This window comes from Panonychus citri, unplaced genomic scaffold, assembly GCF_014898815.1.
Source record: "Panonychus citri isolate SS breed McGregor unplaced genomic scaffold, ASM1489881v1 Contig00140, whole genome shotgun sequence".
Taxonomy (NCBI): Eukaryota; Metazoa; Arthropoda; class Arachnida; order Trombidiformes; family Tetranychidae; genus Panonychus; species Panonychus citri.
The window spans coordinates 2,864,904-2,890,422 of NW_026515545.1; the positions used below are offsets into that span (position 1 = coordinate 2,864,904).

The window sequence follows — 25,519 nt, forward strand, 5'->3', positions numbered from 1 at the left end:
TAACTTGGATAATTGATCTTTAATCAATCGGAATCAAATTGGTTATAATTAATTGCTCTGTTATTTAGCCGGAAAGAGTTAATTGATTTCCAATTAATTTAATCTAAAATTAACAAAAGTCTCTTGATTTATATTATTAATTATCGGTAATTAATTCAACTTGAATTAACCTGAATTGGTTAAACAGTATTTACTATATTAAATTGTAACAATTAAAGCTACTTCAAGTGTATCATTTACTAAATTATCAACTAATATGATGATGATCATGATGATATTTAATCAACTACAATTTGTTGATTTTTATCAATCAATTTAATCAATAATCAAGGTGAGTAATTCAAAAATCAATATATTATATATCAACAGAACCTTGGTAAGGTTATTTAACTACTTAATCATAACAATTAACTGATTGCTTGAAAATTTTCTGGGTCAATGCCTACTTAACAATTCATAAATCATGATCAATTTGTTTTGTTACAGTTAATTGTTAATCTTAATCATGTCTGCCAATTGATGCAAACTACCCAATCAATCAACTACAATTACGATTTTTGTATTATTAATAATATATAATATAAATATAAACAGATCAATGGACAATTTAACAATCAAAACAATTAACATCTTAATGATAGTGATGATTAGTTACAAAAACAACAATTAAAAACATAATAACCTTTTTTTTAAATATATAAATATTATTTACCTTAATCATGATAATTTAACTGTTAATTGTTTTAAATTGATGTTATTACAAAAGTATTAGCTTTGATTGTGATATGAATACATTAATTGTTCAAAGTGAAACTTAATCATTGATTGTTAATCATTATAGTTGATTACGATTTATCATGATGATGATGATGATTGTCACATTTGATTGTTAAACTATTTCAGTTTAGGGATATAAATTGTTTGCTATTAAAATCCAATGATTAACATTAATCACTTTGAGGATAAGTTTGATTAGTTATCCATTTGTTTGTTGTTTTCACTTCTCAAGTTGATTAACTTTGGATTCTAATTTGATTGTATGTACACAATCATCATCATCATCATCATTAGCAACATTATAATTATATCTAGAAACTTAAACGGATGTTAATTGTTGTTGATTTGTTTAAATTTCTAGATTAGCATTTGATGCATTGGGATAAACAAAGTGCTCGACACTCCCGAATCAGGTGAATAGGCTTGATTGTTGTCTTCTTCCTCTTTAATTTTGTTAATTGTCGCTGCACCATTGAACATTTCGATTGGTATTAATCCTCTTCCACTCGTTGAATTGATAAACTTTTGATATTCATAATAATCTTTAGCTGATGATGTTGGCGTATCGATTTCATAAGTGTTGTTAAATTTTGAATAATCGACTCGATATTGTCCAGTATCTTTACGATAACCGATCATCTGTTCAAATCGATGGCCCCACAATATTTCACATGGAAGGTAAGAGGTTCGAGCTTGTATTGATTGACCAGTTGATTCAATTGTTCCCTCAAGAATAACAACAATCTCAAAACGTTCTCGAACCAAATGATCAGCGGACATTGAATAAAAGGGTGAACTTGAATCAACCTCATGGACAATTGTCGCAGGCCAGACAAGGAAAACATTTGAATCGCTATTATCAAATTTAACCGAAACTCTATTGTGATAATAAGGGATCACCTCTCCTTCCGATGTAACCTTACGATCAATTACAAGAGCCGAAATGGAAGCACCAATTATATGAGATCGATTACGAACATCACCAAGTCTAAACATTAGACACAATTTACCATCTCGAAGGCAAATACAAGCATTTTGACTGAACATTAAAGTTTGCGATCGCTTCTTGGGCCGAGATAATTTGGCGAAAACAAAACCAACCACAAAACATTGAATCATTACTCCGGTTATTGATTGGATACACATGATGATTAAAGCTTCGGGACACTCGGTTGTTGGTAGGCGACCTCCATAGCCGATTGTGTGCTGAGTTTCAATCGAGAAAAGAAAAGCTGAAGTAAATGAATCGATCCCATGGACACAAGGTTTAACAACAGGAAAAACACCATTAGTGGAAACAGAATCAGGAGCAACTAACTGAGAGTCACTTTCACCACCACCACCACCACCACCAACTCCACTTCCACCGCCACCAGCAATAACCGAAGGCTCAAGATCACCGTGAACATAAGCGATGAAATACCAAATGATGGCGAATCCTAACCAGCTGAGTAAAAATCCCATTGAGAAGACCAGTAGATTCCACCGCCATTGAATGTCCACCATTGTGGTAAAAGTATCCTGAAGATAACGTTGACTCCGTTTCTCAACGTGTTCCTTGCATAAATTAACCGAACCATTTTTGAGAACGACCCGTTTCCGTATTCGACCTGGAAATATTTTCGTCTGTTTACCACACTTATTATTTGAGTGGTTTCGATCATTAATAACTATCATCAGTTAATTGTCTCCGGATTGATTGATTGATTAATTAACACACAGGGAAAAATAAAACAAAACAAATCACAAAAATGGCACAAATGAGAGATTAAACTTTTTCTTAATCCAATTGATTCGGATTAGCAACAGTATATTAATTGTTACGAGAGAAAACACAATCAAACCTGAGTAAAATTAGTTAACCAACATAATCAATAACAATTAGTTGATCAATTAAACTAATTTTAAACTAATTGTCTATTAATTTGACTTTGTCTCTCTCTCTCTCTCCTTTGATTTTGTAATGAAATGATTTACATTTATCAGGAAAAAAAAGTCTATGAAAATATTAACTACGTTGATTGTTGATTAGCAATCAACTAATCAGAAAATTGATTATCGTCTTAATCAGATACTTTACTAATCAATTGTTTGTAAATACTTTCAGGTTTATTTGTTGTTAAGTGTATAGTTAATTTGACAACAATTAACTAACTGACTTGATCTCATCATCCTAATCATTACCTTAATTTTGCTCGTTGGGAGTTTATTTGAAACAATTTACTCTCTTCACCATAATCATCAACAAATAGACAACTTTAATTATAATTAATCATCTTTTAATCATATTCAATAGATTTCACCTAAATTGAAATTAACCAAGAGAAAAATTAATTTAATTTAATTTAATAAAAAATAAAAAATTCAAGTTCAATTGTTTTAATAAGTTTTCCAATTACACCCAAGAGATGGCGCTACAGTTTGGATTAATTGAAAAAAAAAAGTTAATTGTCATTAAAACAATCAATTAATTAAGTCTTAATTTGTTACAGTTAAAATTGGAACAATTTATTTTCTGTATTTAGTGTTAAGAAATTGTTAATTGGATCAGTTAATTTATACTCATTGTTTTTTTTAATCATAATGGAGACAATTGGTGATCATTAGACAATTTAAATTTCTAAGACAATTAAGTGTTGTTAATGATGAACAATTTATTAATAATAATTAAAATGAACTATTGTCAATATGAGTGACTGTTGAAACAATTAACTTTAGATTAATTATTAATTGTAATCATCTTTTTCTTATCCGTTTCTTGCTGCTGATTCTTAATCTGAGAGAAAAGTTTTGACAATTAAATTGATTATTATTAATTTGATTGTGGTGATGATGAGATGAAGAAAAGTCGATTAATTTAATTGTGAACTTATCTATCCCCTAACTGATTATCTTAAATTGTTAATTACTTTTTTCTTAAAATTATTGTTTCTTTTTTTTTTCCTCGTTACAAAATGAATATTATTTGGATTCAATTGATTTTAATTACTACAAATACGATTGGACTGGAAGCAGGAGGTAAATTAGTTAATTTCTGTGATTAATTTTAATTGTTTCAATTTTGATTGATAAAAACATCACAAAAAATCATCAAGGATTATTGTTAATTGTGTTAATCATGTTTTCCCATGATATTTCATAGGTGACAAAGGAGGTGGCGATGTGATCATCATTGGTGCAGGTAAGATGAGATGTTGATTAATTTAATTGTGAACAATTAATGTAACCATTAAGATGTAATTTACTAGGTAATGGTGGCGGTGGTGGATCAGGTTGGGGTGGCGGTGGTGGTGGCTGGGGAAGTGGAGGAGGTTTGTAATGATCTTTTCATTTATTGTTTTGGTTAATTGAGAAGCAAAGTTTTTAAATTGTTAATTGTTTACTATTAGTTTAGGAATGCCAATGATGGTTTATGAAGGAGATGATGATGATGACGATGATAAGGGAAAAGGTAAAGGTAAAGGAAGCAAAGGAAAAGGCGGAAGTTCACCTACAATTATTATCATCGGTGGAGAAGGTAACAAAGGAAGTGGTGGCGGAGGATGGGGTGGCGGTGGTGGTGGATGGGGAGGAGGAGGTGGTGGTGGTGGTGGTAATGGAGGTGGAGGTGGAGACGGTGGAGGATGGGGAATGAGCTCTGGAGGCTGTGGAGGAGGTTGTGGAGGATCGTCTATGAGCCCGATACAATATTTACCGATTCCTGTTCCGATGACCAGTAAAATGATGAGGTCAACTGGCTGGGGAATGGCTGGTGGCGGTGGAGGGTCAAGCTCGGCGGCAAGTATGATCACTCCAATGGTTTGGGGTTAAATTGTTTCCAATTGAATAGTCAAAACAATTTACCTCTTATTTTTAAAAGTTGCAGGAAACTTTTAGTTTAATATGAAAAAATTAACTCATTTAACTAATTAACTAAAATTTACTTAGATAAATCAATTGCCATGATTATAATTGATGAAAATCTTAATCACATTCATCATTTAACAATTAGATTAAAACATTTTTTTACAATTGAAAAAAAAACTTCAAAAATTAATTGTAAATTTTTTTGTTTGCCCGATTGATTTAGATGATTTCAATATGTTTTTATTTGATTGAGTTAATTGCTGTTTAATTGTCTCACTCATTGAGATTTCCAATGAGTTTTTAATTAAAACCTCACATTGGTCCAGTTTTACAGTTTAAAAGAAGTAAATTTTGTTTTAAAACAATTGAATGACTATTATCATTTACTGGAACCAAATTGTAAGAATAACAAATTACAATTATAATTGTGATTGTGATTAGTTTTTTTGTTTTGATTAGTTGATTGTTGTTGCTGCTGATCATGGTGATGATGATGAGTAGGAGGCGGAAGAGGAAGTAGTGATGATTATTGGGATGGAAGACAAGTTGAGCACTTTGGTACGAAATGATAATATTAATAAAATTTTTTGGTTAAATTAGTAATTGTCCCTTAATTAATAAATGATTTTCTTTCATTAATTTTCATTGTAATTTCGTTTAAATTGTTTCTTCATTGTGACGATTCACCTAAAGGAGTAACAATAATTAAGATTATAACTTTCAATCAGGAAAAAAATCTATAAATATAAACTCATTTTCCAATTGAATTTGCTTGAGAATCTGAGGATCAATTATAAGTATAAATTCCGGTGAAAGGAGATTAATGAAATGACTATTGTTACTTTTTATTCATAATCTCTGGTCTAATCATTGGATTTATCGTAAATACAATTTATGTCAAAGTGATGAAACGAAAAGTCGCTGATAAATCAGTATCATTTGAATTTAATCGAAATACATTCAGTTGGACTCGACAATTAAACGATGAAACACAATCAACTCTTCAACAATCGACAATTACAAGAAAACGATCAATCTGATTAAGTTCAAGGATAATGATGAAAACTCTTGGACGTTGTAATGACCAGAAAGAAGATCAAATTGAAAATAAAGTTTCTGTTATTTTTTTACTTCGTTCAGTCCAAGTAATGTTTTTCGTTCGTTTTCACCAATAAGATCAACTAATTTCAATCAAATCATCGCGTTAAAAATGGCCTTAATTTTAGCTTTGGCCTTTAATTGATTTCCCAGTGAGCATCATTACTTGGATTTTGACCTTCAAATTTGGACTTTTGTCACGTAATATTAATACAATCGCAATTTGGTCTTGCGATTACCTTGATTGTTTCGATTAATTGTCTCCTCATGTTTATTGTAATATTCATAGCGATTTATTAATAGATTGATCATGACAAAATTATCGATGATTTCAACATAAATCCAAGAGTCTAATTTTTATTCTAATTGCTATGAATTGTCCAATTTACAATCTAATTGTTGATTTATCCTCAGACAATCAAATCTAATCATATAAAAATATCAACATTATCTACTTAAACTAATTGTTGTGAAAAAGTTTCTCAATTTCATCAATACGATGTAAAAGCAATGAAAATTTGTCTCTAATCATTAGGAAGGTTAATTGTTCAGAAGCTAAATAACATTATTAATGTGTGATGATTAATTAATTAAACGTAATTACAGTAATGAAAAGATGATAAGATTTAAATTGCTGTTATTTGACAATTAAGAGAGTGAGAAACTTGAAGTGCAACCATTTAATCAACATAATAACAATAGTTGATAATCACAATCAAACAATTTAGTTATCATCTTTTTCCTACCTTTTTGTCAAGTAATTGTTGATAATTTAATTTCATGTTCATTAATAATGATAAGTTAATTTAGTTAAGGCGTTTTTAGAGTAAGAGTAACATCAATTAAGTAAAACACTGACACTGACAATTAAAACTAATCACCCGTAGTATTTAAATTAATTGTCACTCTGTTTTTGTTCACTGTTAATTAAATCTTTAGCTTTCCATTTTTCATTTGTTTAATTAAATCATGATTAACTTACCTTTGATTACGTTTATATTTTTGATTATATCAACAAGCACAATCAACTCACTTCCAGGTAAATGGACACTAATCAAATCAATGAACATGGTTACAATTAAGGTAAACAATTAACTTTTCTTTTAATTTTGTTTCTATTTATTTGTTTATTAATAGTGATTAATGAGATAGACAATGAGTTCAATGATGATCAGTTAATTACTGAAGTGATTACAAGCCAACAATCAATTAAACCATTGGAGGATTTAAGTTTATTTCTAGGAGATATTAAATTGCGAGCAAAAAATGAATCAACAAACAATGATGATGATAAGGTAAGTCGACAATTAGATTAAATAATAATTAATTTAATTGTTATCTATTAATATCAATAAGAAATTACCATCAAATAATAACATTAAATTGATTCGTTGATTGTTTATGATTAGATGTTATTTAGAAACGCAATTGAATTTGATGATAATCTTTGGTCTTACGCTTATGTACCAATTGAAATTGATCCAAAATTAGGTTAGTTTATATTGTGTGATGACAAAAGTTAATCAACAACAATTAACTGATTTTCTATTCGAAACAATTTAGATAAAATATCGTCAATGATTGAAGAAGCACTAGATGAGTTCCATCAGAAAACTTGTATACGATTTAAGACTCGAATCGCTGAACGTGATTATGTTAAATTCATTTTCGATGAAGGGTAAGTGATCCTCGTAATTTGTTAATTGTTTCATGCTAAATGTTAATCATTCTGTGATTAGTTGCTATTCATTTGTTGGGAGACTTGGAGGACTTCAGACAATTTCATTAGGTGATGGTTGTCATTGTAAAGGAACCATAATTCATGAGACCATGCATGCTCTTGGATTTTACCATGAACACAACAGATCAGATCGAGATGATTATGTAACAATTAACTACGATAATATACAATCAGGGGCTAAGAATATGTTCATTAAACTGAATCCACATGAGAATCGGCTCTACACAACTTACGATTATGGTGAGAGTTTACATTTTACTTAATTGTTAGAACCTTTTTTTTTCTTATATTTATCTTAATTGTTACAGAATCAATTATGCATTATGATGGAGCAGCATTCAGTAAATCAGCTAATCTATTAACTATGGTTCCCAAACAGGAAGGAGTTAATTTGGTTCATCCTTGTGATAAACCATTTCTATCAGTAAAAGACGTTGAGAAACTAAATCAACTTTATAAGTGTTCAAATTAGATTCTAATTGTAACAACAATTAACTCGAAATACTTGTCTAGATATGTGCCTATTTTTTACATTGACAATTGTAATTTAAATACTATTAATTGCTAATCTTTTATTTGATAATTTAATGTCCAATTAAAAGTTAATCAATTTTTTTGCATCAACATTTGTTTTTTTATCAAATTACATTTTGATTTAATTGTTGTGACGGTTGGTGAAGTAATTGTTACAATTTTCGCGTTTAATAGTTAATTAAATTATATTAGTTTAATTGATTGGGTATTTTCTCAATGAAATTTCAGAATTAATTGTTTTTTCTCTCTGTTAATTGTTAAATAAATGATTAGATTTGATGATGATTTGTTTTTGCTCTCAACGCTCTGAATCCGGTTACATTAATATCAACCATTTGAATTGATCGTCCGCTGATTGTTTTAATTGTTGATGGTTGAAGTTGATGATTAAGATGATTAATATGATCATGATGTTCAGTCTTTTTTTTACCACAATTAGACATGGTAAATGTTGATTTAACGAGATCTCGGTCACGAGTTTGTCCATTGGCTCCTCCAACGTTTCCATTATGACCATTGGTCACTCGACGAGATCGTGAAGATGAACTGTCCAATCTTAAGAACCAGGAAAGTTTTGGATAAAGTAAACAAATGGCTTTACGAAATGAACCATTAGTTATCCCATAGATTAATGGATTAAGAGCTGAATTAGCCGATGCGAAAACTTGAGCCCAAAATTTAGCCTCCTCGTTCCAGGGTTTAACCTTTAAACAGTCAACAAAGAGAAATTCATTTAGACAATTAGTTAATTGTCAATCGACAACAATCAAAACAATATATATATAGTTACCGAATCGACTGATTTGAATGCAATGAAACGGTAAAAAACGATAACTTGTAATGGACTCCAACAAATGGCCGAAGTGATTAGATAGATGAATAACATTAAGATCACTTTCCGTCGGTGTTTAATTTTGATACTATTCTCATCGGTGCTTATTTTATTCTCAAAGTTTTTCATCTTAGCGATAACCAGGCAATAAGAAAAGGTCATTATGAAGAGCGGTATATAAACCATAAACGCTAAAAGGACAAACATGTAAACATCAATTTTCCGACCATCGGTTTTACACCAAATCTAAATGATAATCAGAATGAAAAAAATTTCTCAGTTAATTGTCAAGTCTTTAATTGATTAAGAACAATTGATCGGCACCTCTAAGTAGTCACACCATTGACGGGTACGATATTCACGCCAAAATAAAGGGAATCCGATAACGAAGGATAAAAGCCAAATAAAGGCCATAACGGCAACGGCTCGAGTTTTTTCATCGGGTTTCTAAAGGTTTGATTATCCGATTAGACGATCACACGAAATCCATGTTAATGAGAAAACACTGGAAATTAAAAATAATACTGAAAAAGAAAATGATTCAAATTAATTAACAATAATTTGCATGGAAAATTAATTACGTTGGATAACAATTAGACTTGATTTCTATCTCTCTCCATTTAACAATCAAATTGTGACATTAATTTGATCACATTGATCTTTGATTATCCCCCAATTAATATTTTGAGTAATAATAATGATGATTTTAAATTGTTACCAATTCATTAACTGTAATAACCTTTCAATTAAATTGATTTAATCAATTAGTTTGCATGTGAGATTGTCTCATATGAACATTTAACTGATTTAATTGATTACTCATGTAATTGTGTTTCTAATCAAATGTCTCCTTCGATTGATTGAAAATTTGATTGCGATAATGAGAGTTAATTGTTGGTGAGAGAAGAAAAAAAGGTAAATCAAATTGAAAGATGAATAATTGATGAGCAATTTAAAACAAAAAGAAATCAACTAATCAATTAATCAACAGAATTGATTTAGTAAAGTAAAAATAGATCAACAAGGTTGACATCAGATAAATGAATTAACTATTACCACCGGAGTCTGATGACGTAAATCTAACAGGTAAGTCTCATTAACTTACACCAATGTGAGTTAATTGTTAATTAAAACTAAATTAAATTGATCAACATTCACTTACCTTTAGCTGAGGTTTCAATTTTACAGAAAATTGGACCAAGAACATAATTTTGATAAAGATTTTCAATCAACGAGGCCCATGCAAACATTAGAGTGGTCAACAGGTCAGCAATTGCCATGTTACAGATAAACAGGTTGGTACAATTTCGAGAATTTTTGAACTTAATTATAACCATGACAATTAGATAATTACCAATGCAAGAGACGCCGATTATGATTAAGAAAATCAATGCCTTCAGGCTCATCTCTAGATACGTTTTGTGAACCCAAACAGTTTGCTGGCTTTGGTAAGAGATTATCGTTGTATTGTGAAGCCAATCCTCTGGACTCCCGGTAGCAAGGAAATCTAAACATTTGAATGGTGTTGATGATGATGATGATAAAGATGAGGATGGAGATGAAGATGAGGATGAGTAAAGATCAAGATCGGCCAAGAGACCGTCCGAGTTCATTTAGGAATCAATGTTCAGTTCCTAAGGTTGAGTGAAAAAAGTTTCCATAATCTTTATGAAAGGGAAACAATTAAGATTATTGTTCAACCCTTTTGTTTGATTTTTGTTTTACTCAAATTTAAATCAACAATTAGTTTAAATTGTTAATTTTTAAAATGCTGTTAACGGAAATAAACAATCCACACAAATTGGTAACAATTAAATACAATCAATAACGTACGACAAAAATTAACATGAAAAAAAGTTTAACTGAATCACATATTAAACACATTGATTAACTTTCCATTGGTTGATCAGGATCAATTGATTAAATTGCTTGTGATCAAGTGATCCGTTAATCCGTTTGGTATTATTATTATTATTATTATTATACTTAATTGTTACCAATGTTTACCAAATGGAAATAAAAATCAATACACTAATTACAATTAATAGTTGGACTTTTAGGTTTTAGATTTTAGTTGCTGTTGTATTTTGATTGTTTGTTTATTTCTGATCATTATTATTACTACAACAATTATCATTTGCTCATTGATTGATTATCGGGAATTCAAACCATGGGAGGGATGGGAGAGAGAGAGAGAGAGATAATTAGATTAGATTAATTGATTCAATTGCAATTTTTACAGGTATTACAATGGCACTTGATTCTAATTGCTAATCTAATCTATCTCTTATGTTAACTCGCTGACTTTTAATCATTTTCTCGCTCTCTTCTAGTGATTAGTGATTAAATTTACTAGATTTTCATTGATTCCATATTATTAAAATATCGTTGAAAGGTTTGGTTGGTTAATAACATTTGTGACAATTAATATAATTGATTTCTAATTGAATTTAAGTTTACAAATACATTAGACAAAATTGATTCACTTAAATTTCATTTGACATTATTAACTTAATAATTAGTAAATTTGTTTCTATACAGTTCGGTTAAATTGAGTTGGTGGTTTTATATCATTCGCGCAGTCAAAAGTGATAACAACAATTTATCAATCAAATCAATATATATAATGATTAATACAGTTAAAAGATTGAATCAAATTAGTTGATTGTCATAATAATTGTTATAATATGTAACATGGTTACTTGGAACCCAATTTATCAAATCACAGTTAATTGTTTTCCCATTTTCATTCAATTGGTTATTATTATTGTTTGTTTGGGGTAAAATTTTGATCAAAAATAAATTTTGGTGTAAAAACAATTTATACAATTAGTTAAATAGTTGATCAATTGTTGATTGATTGCTTGATTGCTTTGGACAATTTAAAATAAAAAGACTCTCAAGTGCCAATTTTGTAAATTGATGATATCGAAATGGTGAGATTACCATTGATTAAATTTAATTGTTGCCTCTTTTTTTTGTTGATTATCTTTGTGTGTTGTGCATTTAAAGTTAATTTAAGAAATTAATTGTTGTGATTATAATCATAATGGTATTGATAATGATTCTGCAATAACGGCATCATGAATTGTCGGGAAAATTGGTGACCTTTTAGCTGTTATCTTTTCGGTGAATCGAGTCCGCTCTAACATGGAGAGTAAAATGGCCGGACATGAGGCCAGATAACAGCGAACCCGAATATCTCTTAATCCATTGAAAATCTCAAGGATCATCTCAACTCCCGGTGAATCAACGTAAGAGATTGTTGAACAATCGATTATTACAGCGGTCGTTTTACCGAGAATTAGTTTACGTGTCGAATCATCGGCTTCCATCAACTCGAAAAAGGCACAATCGAAGCAAAATTTGAACAAATTTTCACGAAAAGTTTCAGTATTAAGGAAGAAAAGTGCCGATGAGAATCGGAATATTTTAATTCCATCCAATTCAACTGCTTGTTGGAAATAATTTTTCTCAACATAAATCTCTGTATTAGGAAGTTGACCTAAAAGTGATACATTTGGTGCCATGAAACGGACTAGAGCCATGATAATGGCCACCAGGACACCGACAATAAGGCCAAGGTCAACATCAAGTACAATAGTTGAAAGGAAAGTGATCAGGTAACAGATACCTTCGAGTCGGGAGACTGACCAGATTTGTCTTATATCACCAATTTGAATGAGCATATTTTTCAATGCCACCAGAATGATACATGAGAGGACACATTTTGGAAGATAAAAGAAGAGTGGACCAAGGAAGAGAAGGATGAGAAGCATGATAAGTGAGGCGATAAGTGCGGTGAGTTGAGTTCGAGCACCAGCGTTTTCTTGAACGGGAGTTCGTGAAAGTGAAGCAGAACAAGGATAACACGAGAAAAACGAGGAAAGTAGATCAGCAGCTCCAAGAGCGATAAGTTCCTGTGAGGGACGGATTTGATAGCGATGTTTCTTGGCGAAAATTTTACCCAATGAAAGTCCAATAGCATAAGTTACCATTGCAACGGCAAAACCATCGGGTAAAAGTTTAACCGAAAGATCAAGATTCGGAGTTGATATTGAAGGTAAACCCTTGGGTATATTTCCCATTATACGAACACCATAGTTTACATTCATCCTGATAAAATATGATGCACTTGTTGATGAGATAAGAATGAGCAGATCGATCGGAACGGAAACCGGAAGGTGAAACTTTTTCTTCATTGGTTCATCAATAAACTCCTTGTAAACCGATAAAATAACAATGCAAACAATTGAGAGCGACGTTGTTACCCAATTAGTTGTACTCGCGGCTTTAAACAGATCAATCCAAGTCTATTTTGGGAGGAAAAAGACAAAGACAACAATTAGTTGAAATCAATTGATTGTTCACCTGATTTGCTTACATAGATCAATTTAAATGGTCCACTGACGGTTTTGGGTGATTTCCAGCCGAAAAGATCGGCGATTTGACTTGTGGCCACATGAATCGCTGCTCCGGTTGAAAATGCTGATACCAATTGATCAGATAATAGTATTGATATAATTCCGAGGCGGAAAACTCCCATTACTAATCTTATGGCACCCGCCACGAAGCAAAGAGCTGTGGCCACTTCTAAACTTGTATACAATGGAGTTGGATGATTAAGATAATCCAAATTAATTGTTCTATTCCCATGTCCTATTGACATAGTTCCAGGAGGAACTCCGAGCTTGTTCATTGTATTCCGAGTCATGATACTGGCGATGGCAAAGGTTCCTGATTAATTAGACAAACAGAATAATCATTCAAATGGTTAATTAGTTAATTACTATTATATTTTTTTTTCTCATTAGTTCATCTATTCATTATTCACAAGTTAATTGGTATTATCATCATGAAATGTTGATCATTATGATTATTTAAGCTAATTAGATTTAAGTTGATTAATTAACCATTAATAATAATACACTAATTAGTTTATCAACTGATTGTTATCATTATCAAAATTAAATAGTAAAGGTCAAGGATTGACCTTGATAAGGTCTTTCAATTGATTAAATTTTTAATTTAATCACAAATCAATACAAGTGAAAGTGTGAAATGATTAGTAAATCATTGATTGATTGATTGATTGGTTAATTAGACGATCAACTAATCATATCCTTTATGTTTCAATGACAATTATTAACTAATTAAAGCTTATCTTATATATATTAATTAGTTAATTTTGTTACTTATTGTTAATTATAATCTGATAGATATAATTTTCATCAATTTTCAAGGTTAAACCAGGAAGTAGTCAAATGATTAACAATTAAACATTCATAACCTTCATTAGTTAATTTGATTCCTCATTAATGACCTTCAACAATTAACAATCATGATTTACCCTTGATAATGACCATTTACCAGACACAATTAAGTCTAATCAATTAAATCCTAATTTAGATCAGAATAAATTGTTTGATTGTTTATATTGATTGAAGATAAACAATTTGATTGGGAAACAAAAAGTTAAACTTAATTTTAATATTAAAGACAAATATATAATTAGAATTAAGCTAATTGTAAATCAAGATCAAATATAATCGCAATTAATGATTAACTGATAGTAAATCCCAAGTAGGATTAATTAGAAACCATTAGAATCTAGAATAAACCAGATTAATAATTACATAAGATAATTAGATTATCCTAGACAAGAGATGAGAAAGTATAACAATTAATAACATTGTACACTAACTATTGGCTAATTGTCTCTCTTAATTGTTACACAGACAAAAGAAATCAAATCAAATCGAATATGGATTAACCAAAGAAAAATGGATTAAGAGGATTAAAGTAAATTGAAAGGATTAACTTACCAACCGATGCGTGTCTTGATGTACCCATAAGAGCATAAATAATGACCGGGAAAAAAGATACATAGAGTCCATTGATTGGCGAGCAGTCCATAGGCCATTCCTTGGGGTAAGTGAGCGGCAGCCGTTAACATCGTTAACCAGATCATGTTTAACATCGTAGGATTTAAGCCAAGAAAGGATTGGAAATAGACTTGAAAATATATTGAACAAAGTGTTATGGGAACAACAGGAACCAGCGTTACGAGTTAAATGTACTGTTGTGCTCATTTGACGTTTAAACGGGACTTTCCCGTAGCGTGTTTCCAGGTCAACCCATCGGACGGGATCACGGGAAGGCATGATTCGTCCATGGGTTGATATTGTTTCTGGATTACGTTTTGTTGGATTATCTGGACAAAGAAATGGATTGAAAAAAAAAGATTAATACTTGGACTTTATAAGAATAAGATTCAAACTGATCAGATTGATGAGAACTTAATTTTGTTCAAAAAAAGAGAGGGAAAAGTACGAGAAAGAGGAACATGATGATGATGATGATGATGATGATACAGGTAAGAGGAGGAAGATAACAAGATGCAAGAGGAGAGGAGAAGAGAGAGAGAGAGAGAGAGAGAAAGTCACATTGTGATCACGTTTTTTTTTCTTCAACAATAACACCAATTTATCCCGGAAGAGTTGAATTGATATTAAATTGGAATGAAAAGTAAATAACAATCAACAGGTAATGGATTAAGAGATGGTTGATTGTGATGATTAAATTGGAAAATAATATTAAGATGATTACTTGCAAAATCGTCAGGATCAAAATCAATAAATGGCCTGAGGCTTGATTTTTCCAGATCAACACGATGGTCTACCCATGATGAAAATGAATTAACCATAATTATTAACAAATTATAACTTTTTAACTTTTTATATTTGATGTTTAATTAGGTTTCTTTTTTTTTGTTATTTAACACAGAAATGGCTTTGATTTTGTGATAGGAAAACAATATTGTAAACACCGGTGAAATTTTAGTAATTGTTGCTGTTTAAAAAAAGTGTTTTGTAAAAAAAATGGAAATTAAAAATTAATCAACTTTTTGATTGGCACATTGTTTAATTACTAAGGTGTAGGTTAATTGTTGGTGTTAATTAGCAGGCAAATTCAATATTTTCATTATGATTGAAAGTGATAACGTTAGTTTGTATAGACAACAACATTGAGATGAAGAAGATGAATTCGAGAGAGAGAGAGAGAGAGAGAGATGATAATAAGGATAAAGATGCTGATGGATTGTAAGAGAGAGTAGTTAGTGAGCTTATCATCGTGTGTCTTCAAGAAAGATTTTACCTTTCTCACTCTCACTCTTACTCTCTCTCTCTCTCTCTCTCTCTCTCTTCTTCCTCTCTCACTCCTTACAATCACAATATCGACAATCAAAGTCTCTCATTAATTGCTGGCACGATTAAACTTACATCCACCATTGATATTTGCTACTCACTTTGTACTGATGGGTTCATGAACGAAACACTGACAGATAATGTCAATTAAAAAAATACTAACATTGGGATGACGATGACGATGATGATTATGATGATGATGAGAGAGATAAAAAAGTGAGAAGATGGATTAAGATGAGTGATAACAAATGATAAAAATGATGCGTTTCATTGAATCCACGGTGGGATTGGTGATAGAAAAAAAAAGAAAACGACAAATTAATCGAAATGTCTTTATCTTCCTATTACCTACTCTCCCTCTCCCTCCTTCTCTCTCATTTATCTTCTTCTTAATTCTCATCATATCATCTCTTCCCTCCCCTCATTAAGGAGCTTAATTATTGTGGTAAATCCAATAAAATGGCTCCGGATTAAGTTAACCCTTTTCCCCTTCCAAATCATATCATCATCAATGGAAACACAAGATGATCAGACTTTTGGTATTAATTGTTGAATGATCACCTGAACCAATTTATGTTCATTCCTAACAATTAATCAGTGGAAATTACATCTTTTAATTAACGTAAATTAATCACAATCTAAATTTAAAACAATGTTAATTTCCCCCACTTTCCAATTGCAATTAAAAGGCGAAACTGATTACATATAATTAACTGTCCAAGTTTTTTTTTATATTGTACTTAATCAAGGAAATGATTTAAATTGTAATTATAATTGTTGGATTGATAAGCAAAGGGTTAATCACTATTATATTAGTGGAAAAGTTTAATTGTTAAACTAAATTGTTTGACAGTCTCCTTTAATTAATACTACACAATTAAACGTTTTTTTTTACTTCATGAGAACCATCAATTTGTTATTGTTGATTAACAATCAGTTGATTTAATTTGTGTCAACCTTGACATGTCGTTACTTTGACTGATTAGTGATTATAGTTGATTAAATTATAATGATAATCAATGGACTTATTGGATTTTTACATGTTGAACAATTATAATTAGCCAATGAAAAACCATTGATTAAATTGTTGAAATGTTAAATTGTTATCCAATAATTAAAATACTGATGATGATTACAAAGGGATTAGAAAACTTTTTTACCGTTAACAAGGATAATCAAAAATTGATTATCAATACAATCAGTAAACTATTCAATTATTTCATTGTTGTTGAAACAACAAGGTAACTAATCTTAATCACTTGAAATTATATTTGATTAGTCTGATCAAGATACACAATTTACCTTAATAAACGTCCTTGTCTAATCAATGGACTTAATCATCAACTCAAGTGGCAAAGGGTAATTGTTGCAATTGGATTAACCAAAATTAAGCTAATCAGTTAATCTGATTGCGATTTGGGCAATTGAAATTATTATAACTAATTTTTCATGTACTTTTTCATAGTCAGTCAAATTTAAGGATTTAATTGCGATTTTAATCATGCAGATTAGCTTAATTGTTACCAAGATTGTCTCATTATCTGTATCACCATCTTAAGTTTATTTATTGCAATTAATCAATTGAATTGAATTTGTTTAGTTTAAGAGCCCTGGCAAAAAGGAAGTAAATTACGTGTGTGATTGATTACAATTAAATGGTTACAATCAAATAATTATTATCTAATTGTTGTTTGTTTTGGTGAATGAAGATTATGAAATTTGAGTGGATTATTCTGATGATCGTTATTACCTTTGGACTTTAAGGATTGACAAGAACGACGAAGTCGGTACGATTATGGAAAAGGCCTTAACGATTTCAATAAGTACAATTAGCTGATTAGATTGTTAAGAGTCTAATTAAGCCTTCGACAATTTTAATTGTTGATACAATAAACAACAACAACAACAACTGAAAGAGATTCAATATTTGTTCAGATACTTAATTTTTGTTGATTGTGAAAATCCTTAATCAATTCAGATCCATGAGGTAATTTGATTGGAAATCAATAATTAATCGAGATCGATATCAATATTAGTCTTAATTGTTGTCCAATATTATATCAATGAGGAATTGCAATCAACGGTTATAAGTTAATTTTCTGGTTAAAACTGCAAAATCAATGACGTTAATTGAGTTAAATTAATTTTACAACAAATGATCAACAACAATCAACTAATTTTGCATCAATCGTTCAATTCAATTAATTTGCAATTGATTTGCATTTGATACTTTGCAATTTAGATTGTTGTTAATTAACTATTTGAATCAGCATAAAATAAATGGATACTTGAGACTTGATCAATGATCTTAATTGATGACAATTTAATGAAATTAGCAGTGATCAATTAAACTCAATGATTATCAGTCTAGATAAATGAGTTAAATTAATTAACCATTTTAAATTTTTATTTATACCTAATGATTTGTAGGATTTAATTACATTGTGATTGCAATAATCAAGTATTCATGTAGGTTAATTGTTGCTTCAGGTCAATGGTTAATTAATTTCTTGATTGTTGAAACATTTTTCATTAATTGTTATGAAAGTGATTGAAAAAAAAACTTATATAACAAAATGATTGGGTTTATGTAACTAAATGATGAGACAATTTCAATATTTGTACTTTGATTGTAACAATCAAGTGAATGATTGATTAAAGATAAAAAATTATTGTATCTTCATTGATTTAATTGTCGCCATCTATTGCATTTAAATTGTTTGATTAAACAAGAAAATAAATGGTTAATTGTGAATCTGATTACTTAACCAACAACAACAGCAACAATTAAATAGTTGGAAATGATAATCAAATCTTCAATTGATTGGAAAAAAACAATTAATTAATAATATCTCTTGACAATTAAGTATTGTTGTTAAGTTAATTTTTTATTACTCGATAACAATTGATTGGATTAACTATCTCTTAATCAAATTGATTGTGTTATGAATTAATCACTAATCTGATTAGATTTTATCATCATCATCATCATCATCATCAAATTATATTATTATTATTATAAAATATCAGCTGGGAATTTAAATTGTCATCTTAATTGTTGTCACTAATTGTTATCAAGTAATCGCTTGATTTTTTGCTCGACAATCAATTAACCATTGTTCACAATTAGCTTGGTAATTAAATTGTTTCGAGGTTAATCATGGCAACAATTAAATGATCAACCAATTGAATTAGAGGACAATTTATAAACCACTAGATGATTAGCTCTTCAACAGTAAATCAAATTAAATTACAATCAAACTGAATTAGTTAATTATCTCAAGTAATTTTCTTCATATTCTTAACAATTTACCTTGATTAATCAACTGATTGTCTCAATTAAAATCTTCATGATAATATTTCAAGGAAGTTAATCAAATATGTGTAACATTATAAATATGAATCTAATTCAGTTGTGATTAGTAAATTGTTCAATATTTGATTTAGGTTTAGAATGGAAAACAAAACGTTAATTAATTATAATAATTAAATTGATTGTTATCTCATCTCGTACATAATTGATTCCCAGAGTGTTGATTGAAATTAAACCTCATCAAGTCTTGATAATTACAAAGTCTAACAATTAAACAATCATATTGATCACCTTATTATTAAGATTATCAATTGATAATCAACTGATTCTCATAACAATCTGTTGGTAACAATTAATTTTTTCAATAACAAAAAAAGTCAATTTCTAATCAAAATTACCATATAACATAACGACAGTTTATCATTACCAAGTTAATTAAAGGAAGTTAATTAGTTAATTAGTGTCTAATACCATTTGATTAGGTCTGATCTGTCAAAAATCCTAAAACAATAATCAATTGTTCATCTCAATAATTATCATTATTATTATTGATTAATGATTGATTAAGGAAACTCAATTAGATCTGATAGATTGTGATAGTAATATTTTGTACATTGAATATAACTAATTAAAACTGATTAACCAACAGAAAGATAATCATTCTGATTGGTAATTTATATGAAAAATTAAATTGACAATGACGTAAATTGATCAAGGCTTAGTAACAGTAATTAATTTGATTACCGTAATTGTAATTAATTAATCGTGAAAATAGTAAACAATCAAAAGTGGTTCAGTTTTTTTAAAAAAAGCATTAATTGTTTACTCTGAATGGTAAGAAAAATAATCAAGTAGTTAACATATAATACTAATAATATACAATAGTAATTAACTAACTAGAAACAGCAATTAATGAGTGCTCATGATAACAAGTATTAATTATAAGATGATGATCATGATGATGATGATGAAAATCACACAAACAGATGATTAATATAATAGGAAAGTTTCCAAAAAATTTCAAATGTTATTATTTGATTTCTGGAATTGGATCAGTTGAAAAAAATTCAGTTCCATGGGAAATCATCATGTCAACGATATAATGATAATATTCATAACCTTGGAATTTCAATCTCTCGAAAAGGTTCAAGGTATTAAATTGTTAATTGTGATCACAATTAACTATTTAATTGTAAAGATTACAATATACACAAAATGAGAAGCTAACAGTGTATTTGTATATGAAAATTAAAGTTAATTGCTACTATCAATTAATGTTAATTATCTTTAAATTACAATTAAGATATTTTCTTGATCAGTTGATTAAGATGATCTTGAGTGTTAGTCGATGGATTGAAAGAGAGAGCAGATTATAAAGTGAAAAATTCAACATTTACAGAGAAACATAAAGTTATTGATAGAATAGTTAATTGTTGATTTGATTGTCTTGGTTTGCCTTTTCGTTTCGTTCACAATTAACTTAATTACTTAATGGATAATCTATCGGTCAATGAGGGTCCCTGAGGGTCAATGAAGAAAATCCCTCATGGAAAAGGTCAATCAAATTCCAGGTATCGGTTTAGTTATGGCCATGGGATCGGGTATTTCTCTGGCCACTGGAGGTTTAACCGTTAAACTGGTTGATTCACTTTCGGGAATTGAGATTGCCGTTGCTCGGTGAGTTAAATTGTTATGATATTGTCGAGTGATTAACGTGATAAATGTGATCTTTATCTTTAGTTCTTTGGTAACTTGTGTATTGGTTTTCATTTTCATTCTGTTCCAACGGGAATCGTTCATGCCACCATCGGGTGAACGTTTCCTCTCTTAATGAGATCAGTGACTGGATGTATTGCATTGATTTTCTCATTCTCAGCAATTAAGTTAATTCCTCTCGGTGATTCACAATCAATCGTCTTTTCATCACCAGTGTTTGTCTCGATACTTGGATGTTTAATTCTTAAAGAACCTTGTGGAATAGTCCAAATTTTTTCCGTTTTCATGGCGATCGGAGGCATTTTTCTCATCTCAAGGCCAAGTTTCATATTCCCCTCGAACGATGTTACATTAGTCTCTACATCTTCGAATCGTACCCTTGGCCTAACGTTTGCCCTTTGCTCGTGTCTCGGTGCTTCATTCACATTCATATGTATGCGTCGATTACCCAAAACTCCAGCATCGGTTGTAGTCTTTTGGTATTCAACATTTTGTGTAGTCGCTGGTACAATTGTCTCATTTACCAATGGTACATTCACCTTACCGGAAACACTACATGATTATGGTTTACTTTTACTCTGTGGATTGACCGGTCTATTTGGTCAAGGGATATTAACACTCGCTCTTAAGATTGAAAATGCTGGACCAGTTTCCTTGGCTCGATCAATTGAAATCGTCATGGCCTTTATTTATCAAGTAACGATTCTGGGTGAAAGTGTATCAATATATTCAGGCATTGGTGCCATTGTCCTAGGAATCGGTGTAATTACCGTTGGTCTTCATAAATGGTACCTAAGTGACCTCAACAATTTAAAGTATTTTCTGTTGTAAAAAAAAGTCCAACACAACAGTAAACACTTTCTCCAATCAAACATAATCATTTAATCATGGAAATAAATTTGATTAAATTAATCCATTTTTTTCCTATCATCAATGTCATCACAATTAATAAAAATCTCTCTTTCCAAAGACAAATTTTGTAACTCTTAACATTTTCCCTAAATCTCATCAAATGATTAACTAAATTGTTACACAATTAATTAATTAGCATCAGTTGCGTGTAACTTATGATGAAAAAGGTAAATTGATTAACATTATAATTTCCAATAGAAACAATTAACTAATCCTGTGATGGTGATTTAAAGATTATGTTGTATTACATTACAAGCCTTTTGTATGTAGCAATTTGTTATTTGTTAATTGTGATTAAGTTAATTGTCACTCTAATCAATGGTATAAGGATAAGTGAGAGGGAATCACGGGTGACAAAGATAAACAATGGAAAGTTATTAACGATAACAAGATGACTTGGGATGAAGATGATAAGATGGATTTAATTGTTTTCTTTTTTTTTGGTTAATCATAATCTTTGCAAATTACTGATCAAGGTTTTCCTTTTTCTCGTTGATTTTTCTGAAATTAGTTAATTGTTACTCACTTGATAATCGTTCATCATCCTGAAATCCAACGTTAACATAAGCTCTTTTCGATAGACTATCAATGGGCATTGAATAGGAATTAATTGATGAGGGTGAGGTTGAAGGTGATGGTCATCATCGTAAAGTCCATTTTGTCGGAAAGTTGAAGGCTGAGAGAAATGTCGATGACCAAATTGTGAGGCATTGTGATAATTTTCAATTGGATGAGCATATTGAGAAACTGATGAGGACAATGTTGATGATGAATTTGATAGATGATTATTATTACTATTTGAATGATGGTGATGGTGATGATGAGCATGATGATGGGGAGGAAGAGAATTGTGAGAATGGTGAAATGATACATTTCCAGGTAATGATGATGATGATGCACCATCAACGTAACATGGTTTATCAAGAGCTCCATAACTTTTAACATAGGTAACATCACCACCACCACCACCACACCCAACACCACCTTCACCGTCAATACTTGATGGTGTTGATGGATGTGAGATGAAATTACTGTTATCAAGATCCATGTTGAATTTGATTGATTCAGAATCGGTGAAATCGTCATTGTTTATATCAATATGAGGATTGATGGTGGTCACTTTTTTACTACCTGAGCTTCCCGAGTTACTTGAACGTTTCATATTGACGATAATTCAATTTGAATTTGAAAGTTTTACAATTTATAATATAATAAAATGTCAATCACTTGTTGTTGCAATTTGATAACAACAATAACACAAAAGTATTATAAGTGTTTCGTTGATTGTTAATTGCTAATTTAAGTTTATTTCTCTCTCTCTCTCACTTGCTTTATTACTATTACTAGATTTGACTATCAATTTATATATCAACTTGATTGTTTCGAGAGACTAAGGAGAGTAAATTGTGAGTGAGAAAGGGAGGCAGGGAGAAATAGAGAAAGAGAGAGAGACTGTGATGAAGAGTGGGAGTGGGAGGAGGAAGAATAAAGGAAACTTGAGTTTTTTTTTCTTCTTCTTCTTGATTTACAGTTAGTTAATTGTAGAGAATGGGAAGGTTAAGTGTATTCGAATGTGAATCAACTTGAATTACATATTTAGATTTACTAGGTTGTCATTTAAATAGCTAATGTGTCGATTATCATGGAAACAATTGTTCATCATTCTGGGAATCGATGATTATATCGATAGAAAAGATTATTTTTCGCTTGATTCAATGCATTCGTATTTGATTGTCTTATTATCAGATCATCAGATCATCTACTAGATTAGATTAACTTTTCGGTGTCAATTGTTTGGTTAAACTAATGAACTAAGGACCAAAGTGTTAATGGTAAAGGGAGAATCAATTTTTACCGTTAGATTGAAAGAGGAGATAATCTTAATAGGAGGACATGGAGATGAAGCTTTTTGTCAATGGAAATTGAAAATTGATGAAAAAATGAATGAAAAAGTTACAATTTCATTTGTCTTTTCGTTGATTGTAACAGTTAATTAGTACCTTTTGATGGTTTACATGGACATCAATTGATAGGTGATGGTTTATATGTGACAATTAAGAGCACGATCACTTAATTAGGTTTTGAGGCTTTGGTGTAATTCCTTTAATGGTAATGAAATAAATGATGAATGATCTTGTAAATTGAATCCTTCCAATTAATAGAATCATCAACAAGATTAAGAGATGAAAATTATTATTAATTTTCCATCAATTAGTTAATTTATATTGTCATTTAATTGCTCCGAGACACGGGTTTCATTAATCAAATTGATTTGATTGATAAACAACAACAAAAAAGTTAATCGTTTTCCTAACAACCCCCCTTTTAGATTTAATTGTGATGATTAAAATGATGATGAGGGATTAAACGATTTAATCTCATAAATAATCAACAATTGTTTAATTGTTTGCAACCCAATTAATTTGATTAAAGCTCAATCAGTTAATCGATACGCAATTAAATCAATAATCATCAGGTTTTCATCTATTAATTCAAAGTTACACTTGAAATCATTGAAAAAGTTAACAACACAATAGCAAAAAGGTTAACCTAAGGTTAACAATTAACGGTAGCAATTAACAACTCGGATGACACTTTATTATATTAATAAAAACAATAACCAAATTAAAATTAATCAAATAAAACAGGTGATTAGATTGTGATATTAATTTAGTTCAACAATTAGTTAACATGGTTGATGGAAACATTTTCCCATTGATAGAAATGATTTTTTGTTTCTTGTTAAATCAAATTGTTGTTGATCACGATCATCATGGTGGTTAATTGATTATAATCAATTAAATGTTAATCAACTATTGAGACTCGTCACAATTAGATTAATCTAATTTGTTTACTTGTGTAATCTCACTGATTAATTAAAACACAACAACAATTAACAGACGTAGTTGATTAAAATGATTCATCTGAAAGTTTTTCCCTCGCTTTCAATTGAGCTAATCAGATATTAACGATGTATCCATTTGATTTTGTTTCAATCACAATTAGTTGATTAATTAACTAGATATCAATTAATAATGATAATATATGTAACTATGAGGTAAACTTGAAACAATTAAATCTTGTTGATTATGTTATATGATTACAATCAATTTGTTTAAGGGTTAACATGGTAAATCAAGTAGATGGTTAAAGTTGATTGTCTTTTGGATTATTGTATTCATGGTATTGTTGTTGTTTAGGATAAAATTAATTAATCACTTAGAGAAAAAGGTAAATGATGATTAGTTGATTGTTTACGTTAAGAAATCATTGAGATGACAATTAAACGGAGTTTGATTTGTTAAGAGGCAAATTGATGATGATCATTTTCACAATTTAATTGATTTGAATTTTGCTGTTTCTTTGTATTGATAATTTCAAGCTCATTTAAAAGGGAACACAGTTAATTAACTAATTATATCAAATAGATAATCAATAGATATTGAAAATTGTTGTTGTTAATCAAAAAGTAGTAAAAAGATGAGCTATTGGGTTGGGCTGATTACTTAAATTGTTGATTAACAGTAAACGAATCAAATCTT

At 29.9% G+C, this 25,519-nt stretch overlaps 4 protein-coding genes and 1 pseudogene across 4 annotated transcripts; 2 read left to right on the plus strand and 3 right to left on the minus strand.

The window, feature by feature from the left end:
* Positions 1–262: 262 nt before the first annotated feature.
* Positions 263–2,772, minus strand: LOC128394720 (G protein-activated inward rectifier potassium channel 3-like). The gene has a single exon (XM_053355077.1). The coding sequence runs from the start codon at positions 2,452–2,454 to the stop codon at positions 1,135–1,137; it is 1,320 nt and encodes a 439-aa protein (XP_053211052.1). The 5' UTR covers positions 2,455–2,772; the 3' UTR covers positions 263–1,134.
* A 691-nt stretch (positions 2,773–3,463) lies between these two features.
* LOC128394565 (ctenidin-3-like) lies at positions 3,464–4,713 on the plus strand. Its single transcript, XM_053354899.1, has 4 exons — positions 3,464–3,795; positions 3,920–3,958; positions 4,026–4,088; positions 4,172–4,713. Exons 1-4 carry the CDS (start codon positions 3,732–3,734, stop codon positions 4,585–4,587), a joined length of 582 nt encoding a protein of 193 aa, XP_053210874.1. The 5' UTR covers positions 3,464–3,731; the 3' UTR covers positions 4,588–4,713.
* A 1,813-nt stretch (positions 4,714–6,526) lies between these two features.
* LOC128394928 (astacin-like metalloprotease toxin 5) lies at positions 6,527–8,088 on the plus strand. Its single transcript, XM_053355305.1, has 6 exons — positions 6,527–6,760; positions 6,859–7,016; positions 7,131–7,212; positions 7,285–7,399; positions 7,461–7,702; positions 7,771–8,088. Exons 1-6 carry the CDS (start codon positions 6,691–6,693, stop codon positions 7,932–7,934), a joined length of 831 nt encoding a protein of 276 aa, XP_053211280.1. The 5' UTR covers positions 6,527–6,690; the 3' UTR covers positions 7,935–8,088.
* Positions 8,089–8,162: 74 nt separating this feature from the next.
* Positions 8,163–11,079, minus strand: LOC128394926 (QRFP-like peptide receptor). The gene is given in 4 exon segments (XM_053355304.1): positions 8,163–8,700; positions 8,787–9,074; positions 9,153–9,352; positions 9,991–11,079. Coding segments are annotated over 4 exon segments (1,374 nt in total). The 5' UTR covers positions 10,442–11,079; the 3' UTR covers positions 8,163–8,265.
* Positions 11,080–11,429: 350 nt separating this feature from the next.
* Positions 11,430–24,175, minus strand: LOC128394924 (solute carrier family 26 member 6-like; annotated as a pseudogene).
* Positions 24,176–25,519: the final 1,344 nt, after the last annotated feature.